This window comes from Aricia agestis, chromosome Z (genome assembly GCF_905147365.1).
Source record: "Aricia agestis chromosome Z, ilAriAges1.1, whole genome shotgun sequence".
Taxonomy (NCBI): domain Eukaryota; kingdom Metazoa; phylum Arthropoda; class Insecta; order Lepidoptera; family Lycaenidae; genus Aricia; species Aricia agestis.
In genome coordinates, this window is record NC_056428.1 from 29,562,861 (window position 1) to 29,575,404 (window position 12,544).

Here is a 12,544-nt window from a genome sequence, read left to right on the forward strand (position 1 = left end):
ACGAAGTGCACCGGGACAGCTAGTATATTATATTTGTTATTTCATATTTTAAATTATATATTTGTCATAATAATTGTTCTTAACCTTTCATGATAGATACCATATCTGAGCAAACGAATCAAAGAGTAAAGTTAAAAATGTTGAAGAACTTGTGAATCCTAATTTCAACAAAGCAAACATTTACACAGCATTTGGAATAATTGTAATGATTATGATAGTTGATAATAATTTACTTTGACTTGGATTATACCTCTATTGTAAATCTACGTAAATAAGCTACAGACAATAAAACACAAAATAACTCACTTTAAAATGTATTTTATATCTCGATATGTTCTACTTGTGTCAACTATTTGGTAACAAACATAATATTATATCTTAGTAACTCTATATGTATAGGATCGGACTTTTCAGTGCAACAATATATAAAACAATAAATAATTCTATGACTAATTACTATTGTTATCAAACATAACATAAATTAATAATAAATACTGATTAAGTACATTTCCGAAAACGATATAAACCTACTGCATTCAGTTTTATCAATTTTTCTTCGTTTAAAATGCAAGGAAACTTTGAAAACAACTGTTCTACATCGTATTCTTCCTTATATCCTGAAATAAATATTATAATAAGTAAATACACTATAGACGAAAACGATTAATGTCGCACAGCTCTACCCTAAAACGCTACTACTACAATAAATAAAACTCGCCAAGCTATAAAGGGTACCCGGATTTCGCTTAGCAATTATCTTTACCGAGAACACTTACGATTTCAAAATGTCATGTCCAATTCGAAAGCCGACAGGATTGAATTAATCGTATCTGGAGAGCGACGGTGTTCTTCTTCTAAAAGGGAGAGATCTTCTGGGGGAGGGGCTGTAGGATCTAGTGCTTCCATAGAACTTTCCTCTGTGAGTGATGACTTCCAGTCTCGCAGAAGCCTCGACTCTACCGTAGTCGTTTTCCAGAGTAATTCTGTATAGACCGACGTCTTCGATTGTCACTTCCTCTATTTCTAGTATGCGAAGCATTTCATCTTTCTCTTTTATGCTTATTCTCGCTGTGGGGGTCAGGGGTATACCGTCCTTGTCCCAAGTGGCCCATGGGGTAGGCAACCCTTTAACTGCACATTTGAACACTACAGTTTCCCCTTCTTCTACTACTTTGTTGAACGGATATGTGTAGAAATTCGGTGCGGTATCCCTGGCAGGACTTCGAAGTCTTCTTGCCTCTGGACCTGGAACAATATTATGGATCTACCCTTGTTTCTTCAAATAATTTGAATTACGTAATATTGTCTAGGCCTACGAATAATGTCTAGGCCTAAGATTTAGGGGACTTTAAATATATTGTTGTTCATATTTTAGTCTCAGCTTATTGGAAAATCACATCAAAATGATATGAAATAGTTGATGGAAGATAGAGAGTTATATTCTTGGGGTAGACTCGGTACGCTAAATCTTTGGAGCCTGGTATGTACCATCGAGGAAGTTGATTCCTATGCTGTTGACAGACCAACGTTATTTGGTCGAATACGTCAATTCAATGTTAATTGTGATCTGTCAGCTGGGTTTGACGTAACGCGACCAAACTACTTAGGTCCCCGATTTGCATAGGAATCAACTTCTCTGATAGTTCCTACTTTTAATTAAAAACTTACCGCTTTTGACAATTCTATATTACTTCAAAGTAAGAAAACGTTTGTCAGTACCGCTAGACCAGGTCGTGTGTAATTGCTTGTATATAAAGCGTGTGTGAGTGCATAATTACCGGGTGTCCTGGAGGCGGAGCGGGCGGGTGTGGTGCGAGGGGTGGACCGCGGAGTGGACGCGGCAGAGAGCAGCGCGGGCGGCCGGCGCAGGCGCTGACTGAGCGTGTTCGGCTCGCCCGGCGCTACAAACACACTCACACTGAGCGACACATCGTCACACTTGACACACGAGTGACGCTTGGTCAGTGGTCACACTTGATGGTTTAACAGTGTTAAACCATGATGTTAAATTAAAAAGACTCGAGTGACACTCGGTCACAATTCATAGTTTCTCATACTCGAGTGTGTGACACTTGGTCACAAGCTGAGCTTAGTCATACTCACAATTCTTGCAGTAATCACAAGCAACAAGAATGACTAGGCTTGTCCTAGTTTTGAGCGTACACCGAAATTATCAATAAGCTCCAAATTACGCTTAATTAAAATAAAATCGTTTGAATTAATTTAATAAACGACAACATTATAGAAAACAAACATACAGAAAATCACTTTAAAAATGGAATCGGTTCATTGTGGAAACGAACGATTAAATATAAAAGATTATTACCCTTACATGGAATAATTTTTGAAAAAAACATATAATTCCAAAACAAGTGGTCATATAAAGCATTATGATATAACTCACGGTAAACCACGAGACACGCGCTGGAAGTGGCTTTGCCAAGTGTGTTGGTCGCCTGGCAAGTGTAAGTGCCTTCGTCTTCCGCAGCCACCTGCCTGATCCTGAGTCGAGCCGCGCCGACCTCATACGTGGCTTCAAACTCAGTGCCGTCGGGTATTATCTAAAAATTTACGTAACTATGATAAATATCTAAGGTCTAAGAAGATAGGTATAAATATTTTATTGGAAGGAATTTAATTTTAAGTCGTTATAAACTTAGCACACAAAATACTGATCTTAAATTAAACATATAGATCCATACTTTGCAGCTCCTGAACTGATATACCTCGTTATAGTGGAACCATCTGATGTCCGGTTCGGGATTGCCGGAGACGTGACATTCGAACTCAACAGTGTCACCATCGTGGCACAACAAATCTGTCAACTCCTTGTCAAATCTAGGTATCACATCCACGCGGCTGGAAACAAGACAAACGATGCATATTATTATACCACCTCTGTTCTGACCATAAAGTTAATATATTCCGCTAGGTACATTAACTTTATGGTTCTGAGTGTTAGGGCCCATTTCACCACTTCCTGATAATTGCCAGATAGGCTATCCACAACTTAGCTGACAGATATTCCATACTATATCTGTCAGATAAGTTGTGGATAGCCTATTCGGAACTTATCAGGAAGTGGTGAAACAACCCCTAAAAGTCCTAAGGATGTTATTGCTAACGACCTCTACAAATAAGACTAAACCTAAATAGTACGAACCCGTATCTAACATTGTGAGCGTCATCACTGGAACTCGGATCTGTAGGACAGAAACGATTACAATTAATATTAATGGCATCGTATGTAGCGATGCGGAAAATAATTTTAATATCAAATTAAGTTCAAAAAGCTAGAAGTGATGGCCGCAACAACTTTTAGAATCACTTTTAAGTCAGTCTCACAAAATGTTGCAAGTGATTGCTGAGGAACAAAGCGGACTTTAAATAATGTTCTTCTGTCTCCTATCTCACGAGACCAATCGCATAATGTATTAATAACGTATCTATATGTCACTAACACTTTAAAATTAATCTTGTATTCGACTGACATACCTTTTGCCAATATCTGTAACGATATAATCGCTTTGGCCTCGCCATGCACGTTTCTCGCCACCACGGAGTAGGCACCTGTGAAATCTAATTTGGCATGTGGTATTTCTAATCTATACTCAGGGCCACCTCCAACACGCTTGAAATGTATTGCATCCCTGTAGTAATCCGGCTGGAACAATAACAATTATAAGAAAACCGTACCCTGTAGTTAAGATTAAAAGATCTCAGAAACTACTCTAAACAATTTGTAAGATTCTTGTAGAGGTAAGCCGTAAGAGTGGTAGTGGGTTCGCTTTAGTCTGTACTGCAACACGAAGAAATGATGACAAGCTTCTACTGTTCATCAGTATAACTTATAAATTATTATCTTCATAATTTACTCCTTCATAATATTTATGAATGTGTCAAGAATTGTTCACCTTCAAAAAGTCTCGTAACCAATACACATCTGGCTTAGGGTCTCCAATGACTTCGCATTCAATAATAACCGTATCCCCTTCGTATGCTTCGCTAGACCGTGGCTTTCTAATGAACATCGGCTCTTTGGAATACCTTGGTAATAGAGAAAATAAAATGAAAATTAACAATATTGATTATTCATATAAAAATCCGAAGCAAACACCAACGTATATTTTGTGAACTCACAAAAGTCTCCTTATATTGTTTTGTATCATAAGTTAATAATTAGGTATCTATAGATTAGTAAGTAAAAATGCAGATCAACTTACGGTACATCGGGACTGATGACAACAGGAGGAGTTCTAGTCTTATCTCCGCCTACGCCTTCGATGACTTCTACTTTGCCTGAAGTGGTGGCGCTTCCTACTTCGTTAGACGCTGTGCAGGAGTAGACACCCGCGTCTCGAGATGTGACGGAAGCTACGGCTAACTCGATCTGTCCATCTCTGTCCAAGGTCATGATGGCCCGTCGGCTGGGCCTCAATCTAACTCCGTCCCTGTACCAGGCTACACCCACCGACGGATAGGCCTCGACCATCGCAGCTATCCGCAACTCTTCACCTGAATTTTCATTATATTTTTAAGTTTCCCATAGATGTAATGTATATTACATCTATATTATATCTTATCTATATTAATATATCTTAAGCTATATACTATATATATAGTATATAGCTTAAGATATAATAATAAAAAATTTGCAGAAAACATGCGTATATTATATCCGCAAATTTCAATAAAATAAATCACATAAATAATGATACCTTTATCTATGTTTAAAACCTTACTAAAAGTATTCTGTTCAAATAATATTTAGATTCTATGAGCTGTGAATGTTTGTTTTAAAAGATACCGACGTATTACCTTCTTTCAAGCGATATAGAGGTTCTAGTCCGCAGCAAAACTCCGGTGCCACGTACGCTCTTATACCCTTGTCTACCACTAGACTGCAGCGACAGCTTATGGCGCCACAACCATTTCTAGCCATAGCCTCATAAACACCACCATCATCAAGGTTTGTCGGCGCAATCTCAAGAGTATAGAAAAATTCATCCTGAGAAGTTGAGTGTCGACCTGCAATGACACCTTTTGTTTTACAAACAATTTATTACTAATATGTTTTGGATGTAACTATAACGTATAAGTTCCTCTATAATTAATAGAATAAGGCTTAAATGAGTAAGTAACAATAATAATTATTATTATAGACATACAAGTCAAAAATCAACATTTCAAAAAGTGGTAAGTACCTACTGTAAGAAAATCATATTATGTATTGATGATATATTAACTGGTCACGAAGTAAAATACAATGGCAACAATTGCTATATAACATTAATTATAAAACTTTTCCTATTAGCTAGTGAATATTATGATTGTGTTTTGAATTACTTGACTATTATTGTTGATGACAATATGTTTATAAATTACCGTCAACAATCACTAGTTCTCCATTTTTGAACCAGGTCACGGTCGGGGGCGGGCTTCCAATAACTTGACACGTCAGTCGAACTGGATAAGTCGCTTGCACACGCCGGTCTCTAAGGCGCATTGTAAATTGAGGAGGGTAGTCTCCCTCGACTCCAGCTGACCGCTCACTAAAAATATGAATTTCATTAAAATATTACAATATTTTATTAAAACTACCCACCCCAATCGCCTAACTAAAAACTTACCGTTTAAGTTTGGCATCAGCCGCCCAAACCTGTTTATCAGTTATCACAGTCATCCTTGCGTATGTAGACGCTCGACCATGTGCATTAGTCGCTTCACAACTATATCTGCCTTCATCCTCTAAACGCACATCTTCGATTTTTAAACTAGAACTCTCGCCACCGGGAGTTATTTTTACGCGATCGGGCTCCTCATCAATTTCGTGTCCATTTTTCATCCACACAATTTCCGGGGTGGGTTTTCCTTTAAAACTACAACTCAGTATCGCTGACTCGCCCACTAGTACTTTTAATTGTCCAGGAAGTATTTCGACAAATTCGGGTCTCTCACCGGATAATCCGATCGAGATTGCCGTCGAAGTTTGAACAGGTTCTCCCCAACCGTAGCGATTTCTAGGAGTCACTCTGAAATGATATTCCTCCCCTTGCTTCAAGTTGAAAGCGTCAAAGGTATTTCGTGGCGTGATGCCCAGTTCTGTCCAACGTGCGCCTCCTTCTTTTCCGAGTAGCCAACTTTCAACTTTGTAAGCTAACACTGGAGCTTTCACTTCGTGGTCCGACTTGGGCCAAGCGAGCGAGACCCAATTATTTCCTCCGTCAACTACACTCGGCTCGCCCGGGATGCGGTCAGGCACAGCTATAAAACAAATATCATTGTTGCTACGTCAATGACCTTATAGACGCTTGATGAATTGCCAACTGACACGTTGAGCTGAGATATTATTAGCATAGAATTCAATTAAAAATTTACAAAGAATAATTGACGGAGCATTTTAAATATATTGTTATAATACCTCATTTGAATTTTACTTATTAGGGAATGATTTATTTATTTTGTTTTCATTAGTTATTAAAAATATTACATGTATTTTTAGACTTAATTTTTACGGTATTTTATAAGATTCTTCCTAAATTTCCGTGTAGTATTCCAAGGGAACTTTTTTAAACTAATTTTATTTTACCTTTTTCTTGAATAAAATTTTAGTAATGCGTAAAAAAAACTTACACTTGTAATTTCTTTCTACTGTGGAGCTTGTCGCTTCTTCGTTTGGGTACGTCCAGTCAGATATGAGGTTATCAGATGATGCCCGCTGCCGGACCTTAGCAATTTTAAATTATTTAAATTAAAAATATTCTCCCAAAATTATTGATTAATTCTAAATTGTTATATGCGCACATGCTCCTAAGAATAATAAGAACGTTACGGGGGCCCCGCACGCTCCTTAGCTACCTCCTCCTTCTCTCAGACTCGAGCACGAAGTATATAGATAATATTATTTTAAGTACTTACTTCAACTGTAACAAATGCTCTATCGCAACCGTAAGCATTTCGAGCTAGAATACAATATGTGCCAGCGTCGGTAATGATAGAGCGTTTCAATGTAAATTTCACGTAATCATCAGACACCATTTTGCAAACTCTTTGAGAGTTAGTGATATCTCGTATTCCTTTCATGATAACGACTGAAAATTAAGTAGAAGCATTATATTTTGTTCACTATACTTTGCAAGTTGCAACTATCATAGTGACAAAATGTCATTTTAAAATGTACTATATTTTTTAGTACGTTTTAAGAAATAGATTGTAACCAAGTCAATTTATAACTAACCTTTTGGTTTAGGTTCACCTTGAACACGGAATGATATATTAACGTCTTCACCCACTGAAATTTGGATATCCTTTGCAGGACGACTGACTATTATAGCTGGTTTGCCTTCAATTTCAGCAGGCTGGACAACAGTAACTGACGCGTTCATATCCACATTGCCGTAAGAGCTCCACGCTCTACAGGTAAACAAACCAGAGTCTTTTTCAGTTACGTCACTTAGTGCTAAGGTATAAGTCTCTTGATCTACGTAAGTTTGAGCATTTGTATATGTATCTACTACAGATCTTCCCTCTCTTAGCCATTCAACTCTTGTCGGTGACCCTCTGATTTCAACTTGTAATCCAATCGTACCACCTCTAGATACTTTGTAGTCGCTAAGGACGTTAGTAAAATGAGGCCTACGCGACTCCAATACTTGTCGATGAAACCGAGATTTTTCTAATGTTGTTATATTCATATCAGTTTGGCTTTCACGTCCTTAAACAGACAATAATTTAATAATAAAGAAATTTAACAATATAAAGAGGATATTATGATTTTTTAAATTAAATGTAATCTTACCAGTAAATTGTACAGTGTGTGTTATTTGGTCGGACCACATAGAGTTTTCAGCTTTACAGGTGTATATCCCACTGTCTGCTGGGCAAGGAGAATCAATCACAAGACGACAAACACCATCCGCTAAATAGCAAGGATGATATCTGTCATGTGAATATATAGGTACTTGGTCCTTTAACCATGTAATTGTAGGGAGAGGTTGGCCACGAATACGACATTCTAATACAAGTTCGTTTTCAGCTAGATGATAGGTATCTGTAATATTAAAATAAAATTGAAATTTTGAAAATTATAATTGATAGCATTAAGAAATTGTATAGCGCGCTGAGTACACACTTGCCGTCTGTATATCTATTACAACAAAAAATACTTCATACACTTATCATATTCCAATTATATAAAACATCATTTTATACAATAATTAAATACAAATTATTAACTTTGTAAATAAAAACGTCAATTACCTTTGATTGAGCGTGTAAATGTTGGAGGTATTGGCGATGCCTCAAAACTAGGATAAACTTTAAGATTAGCTGATGTTGTAATAGATCCGTTTTCATTTGCAACGGTACATTTGTATTCGGCAGAATCTGTTGGTACAGCATTTAGAACTTCTAAAGTAATAAGTCCATCAGTATATTTACTCCTATATTTTTGTTTATTGTCAAGAGCTACTCCATTTTTATACCAAGTGACTGTTGGTTCCGAAGAAGATAACACACTACACGTAAGTTTTACTCGGGAACCTTCCACAGCCGTTCTGTCTGTTAAAAATGTTGAGAATGATGGCCTCTTTTTTAAATCTCTCGAAGTACCTGATCTTCTTTCTGATATGCTGCTGTCACATTCGCTCAATGGCTTAGACCTTTGCCTTGTTCGTGACAGCTTCTCTGATGAAACAAGTGGTGGCTGAGGAGTAGTAGATCTTAACTGTGACTCTTGTAACAGAGACTGAGCTTTATAAATTATAGGTGCTTTATCAGTTTTATTAAATAAAGTTTCATCGTTATATGATGATGATGATGATTTTGGAATGTATGAGGGCGGTCTTAAAAGATCAGACGAATAGTCTTGTAAATTATAATCTATAAACGTGGTTCTATCTTTTTCGTTGCTTCTCTTTTTCTCCTTGTGCAAGCTGTTATCGGACGAGTCCTCAATAATGAGCTTTGTCGTATCTCTATAGCCTGAATTTTTATGGTCAATACGTTCACTTGTATTATTTAAGAGTTCATCGTTACATTCTTGGGCATTTTTATTTTGTACGGAAGAAGCAAATTTCTTTTGTTTGTATTTTTTTGTATTCAAAGTATCACTTATTTTTCCTGTGGCTTTGTTAATGTTGTTTACTTGAGATTCTTTGTTTTCTTCTATCATATTTGTTTCTTCAGTACCAGCATTTGATATCTGTTTTTCAATTTTAAGATTCATATCATCTATCATTGGATCATTTGAAGCCGAATCTTCAGTTCCGGCTTTGCTATCCGATTTTGTATGTTTGAATTCAAGCTCTTGATTGACTAGTTGCTTCTTGCTAAAGCTTTCATTTTGGTTTTGCTGATCAAAATTTTCAATAACTTTGTTAATTTCACTTTCAGACTGTTTAATATTTGTCGTCGATTGCTTATTGCTTTCTGTTGATGACCCTTTAGTTAAGCTTTTATTTGGAGAAGCTTCTTCACTAAAAGATTCTTCTTGATTTTTATTTTTCTCCTTTGTTTCTTTTCTTTTATCAACTTGAACGTCTTGTACTGATTTCGGTTTGCTTGAATCTTCTTTCTGCTTTTCGGCCGTTGCTTTTTTAGTTTGTTCGTGTAGTTTTTGTTCATTATTTTCTATTGTCACCTTTGAAGGTGAGTCAGTTTTATTTTTTTCAATCACATTCTCCTTCAGAAGTTTTTGATTTCCATCATCCCGAGCTGTTTCTGGTACTATTGTGTCTGGGATTTTTATTTTTTCTTCAAATGCACCTTTTGGCGAATCGTCTGGTGCTTGCTTTATAGGTTCATTGTGTTGAAGGATGTGAACATTTTGAACTAATAGACTTTGACTAGAATCTAGTTCGCCTTTTGGTTGTAAAGTAGAAATAGCTATACATAAGTTTTCAGGCGTTTTCAATGGCAAACTTTTCAGAAGTTCGTCGTCATTATTATATTTTTCTTCGTTTTCTAAAGCTCTCTTTGGTTTGATCTCGGCAAAATTTTGGTCTAAAGTGTTACTTTCTATATTTTTATCATCATCTCTATTAATTTCTTTAGCGACTTTGTCAGTATTTGTGGGTGGTACTAATACTTCTTCAATTTTAGACGATTTTGATGGTTTGATGTCACCAGTGTTTTTACTTGACACTTTCTCCCCTTCATAAGATGTATCCACTATAAGCTGTTTTTCTTCTTGCTTCTTCGGCTTTTGTTCTTGGATATCACTATGTGTGATTTGGGGTAAATTATCGATTATTTCTGAATCAATCTTATTTTGCTCTATTACAATATCAGATTCTAGTTCTTTTTCGGACGCTTGATTTATTTCTTTTTCGCTATCACTCATGAGCCTATCCAGTACTGCAAATGTCTCCTGAGACTCAGCTACTTCTTCATTTACTATACACAAAGTCTCTTCTGCGCGCTGACTTCCGTGCAAATGTTCATGTTCTTGGTTCATTGCAGTAACTTCAACTTTTTCTGGCACAGTTTGAGGAGACCCTAATTTTTCACTTTCTTCGACTTGTGTTTCATCATTCATTATACCCGATTTTTCCTTATTTTTCTGAATACTAATGTCAACCACTTTTTCTTCATCTATATTTTTAGTATCTGGTTTTTCGATTGGTGACTCTTGTTTTTGTTGCTCTTTAATGTCACGAATTTCGCTACGAATAGGTGTCTTACTGGATGAGCTCTGTTCTCTTCGCTTCTCTACATTTATTTCCTCTTGTGACCCGGAAACTATAACTTGCTTTGAAACGAAAGATTCATCACCTTTATTTTCTCCTGTTGCCTCATGACCACTTTCTTTTTGTTCTTCATTTAAGACTTGCTTTTGTTCTTTGCTAGCATCTTGACTCCGGGCTTTATCAGATAAAAGATCATCGTCAGGTAAGCTCTCAACTTTATTTTCTGATAAAGGTTCATGTATCATCTTATGTTCTGTAATACCATCATCATGAGTTTGGTCATCGGTTGCATTTTTAGCAATAATTTGTTCTATTATATTATCTTTGTCTATTTCAGCGTCAGTTATTTTTAACACATTTGTTGACTCAGACGATCCAACCTCTTGTTTCAGAAAAGTACTATCGTCATTTTCCGATTTTGGTTGTTTTGCTTCTGCTATGTCAAGTTTCTGATCAATATTTTTATCTATTTCAGTCTCTGGCTCTTGTTCCTGGGATGCCAGAACTGATTTAGTTACAATATTTTCTACTTTATTATCATTTGAAATTGGAATGTTAGGCGCATCTTTTTTGTCATCCCTGACTTTTTTAACAATACGTAAAGTTTTATTATGTTGAACTCTTTCCTTTACTATATTATTCAAAGAATTTGACAAAAGCAAAATATTTTGGGACAACTCACAAAATATTGGAATTTTTTCTCTAACTTCTATTACACTTTTTCCCTCGAAGTTAGTTATTGTCTGTTCTGCAAATGTCAACGTACTTAACAAGCTTTTGTCTATATCTAAGTCTAAATCAAATTTAGACACAAATAATAAATCATATAAAGTTGTTTGGAGATTATCTAAGATTACTTTTGTAAATGCTGCGTCATTAGGTAGCCTTGCTGTTTTATCAAAATTAATGTAAAACTTTATATCTTCGAAATGATTCAACACTTGTCGAAGGCTCTTTGCTAAAATTTTCCACTGAGGTCTATCATCGATATTTGTAAGTACAGAAATTTGTTTTAACAAACGCAGGAAATGTTCACAAGGAAGTCCATAATGTTCGTACATGTATTGTTTTTGTATACTGTTCAAAGAACTACGCATATTTGATAAACTCATATAGATAGAATGTGTAGCCGAAGTTATACTCTCTCGTATCTCCGATTTAATATCTTGTACTGATTCAAGTTCTTTATCTAAACGGAATACCGTATCTTCAATTTGATTAAAGGTTTGAATAATATCAACACCTTTGTCTATTAAAACATTCACGTCCGCCGAAAACAGGACTTTCAAACTTTTAATATTATCCATTATGTCCTTTAAATTAGATGCTACAGTTTCTAACTCATTGTGCATTTTATATGGATTCAATTTATTTAGCAAAATTGTAGTTTCTTCTATGTCTTTTATACAGTCTCGTAAAACATTTTCTATCCAAATATTCACATCGGCTGCGGGAGTAGCTTCAGTTTCATGAATATTAGAAACTAAAGATATTAAAGTTAAGCAGGCTTCCTTTAGTAAATCCACTGGTCCATTTTCAACCAACTGAAGTTGAACACTCCTCACACTGCACTCTAAATCTTCAAGAGTTTCATTGAGAGTGTCATTTTTACATTCATCATAATCTTGTTTAAGCTTTATGATCAATATTTGAACTTCCTCAAGAATAATGTTTAACGCATCTTGTCTTTCAATAGACACTTCAGTTGGAAGTGTATTTATTTGCTCTTTGATTTCATGTAGTAATATTTCCAATTTCTTTAAAGACTGTTCACCAGTTTCATATAATAAAGGCTCTTGTTCTAAAACATAAAAAAGAGACACTGAGGAATACAGCTTTTGAAAATTTAAAATTTC

At 35.8% G+C, this 12,544-nt stretch overlaps 1 protein-coding gene across 1 annotated transcript in view; it reads right to left on the reverse strand.

The window, feature by feature from the left end:
* Positions 1 to 298: 298 nt before the first annotated feature.
* Positions 299 to 12,544, reverse strand: part of LOC121738463 — an 86,619-nt gene continuing 74,373 nt past the window's right edge. The window contains exons 28-44 of the mRNA XM_042130523.1: positions 8,260 to 12,489; positions 7,799 to 8,050; positions 7,238 to 7,714; positions 6,919 to 7,091; positions 6,634 to 6,727; positions 5,631 to 6,264; positions 5,386 to 5,552; positions 4,819 to 5,028; positions 4,224 to 4,515; positions 3,915 to 4,047; positions 3,496 to 3,664; positions 3,164 to 3,203; positions 2,727 to 2,859; positions 2,405 to 2,561; positions 1,779 to 1,901; positions 777 to 1,245; positions 299 to 617 (exon numbers count right to left, since the gene is read on the reverse strand). Of these exons, the coding sequence (XP_041986457.1) occupies positions 821 to 1,245; positions 1,779 to 1,901; positions 2,405 to 2,561; positions 2,727 to 2,859; positions 3,164 to 3,203; positions 3,496 to 3,664; positions 3,915 to 4,047; positions 4,224 to 4,515; positions 4,819 to 5,028; positions 5,386 to 5,552; positions 5,631 to 6,264; positions 6,634 to 6,727; positions 6,919 to 7,091; positions 7,238 to 7,714; positions 7,799 to 8,050; positions 8,260 to 12,489 (7,709 nt within the window). The 3' untranslated portion in view covers positions 299 to 617; positions 777 to 820. The remainder of the gene's footprint in view (positions 618 to 776; positions 1,246 to 1,778; positions 1,902 to 2,404; positions 2,562 to 2,726; positions 2,860 to 3,163; positions 3,204 to 3,495; positions 3,665 to 3,914; positions 4,048 to 4,223; positions 4,516 to 4,818; positions 5,029 to 5,385; positions 5,553 to 5,630; positions 6,265 to 6,633; positions 6,728 to 6,918; positions 7,092 to 7,237; positions 7,715 to 7,798; positions 8,051 to 8,259; positions 12,490 to 12,544) is intronic.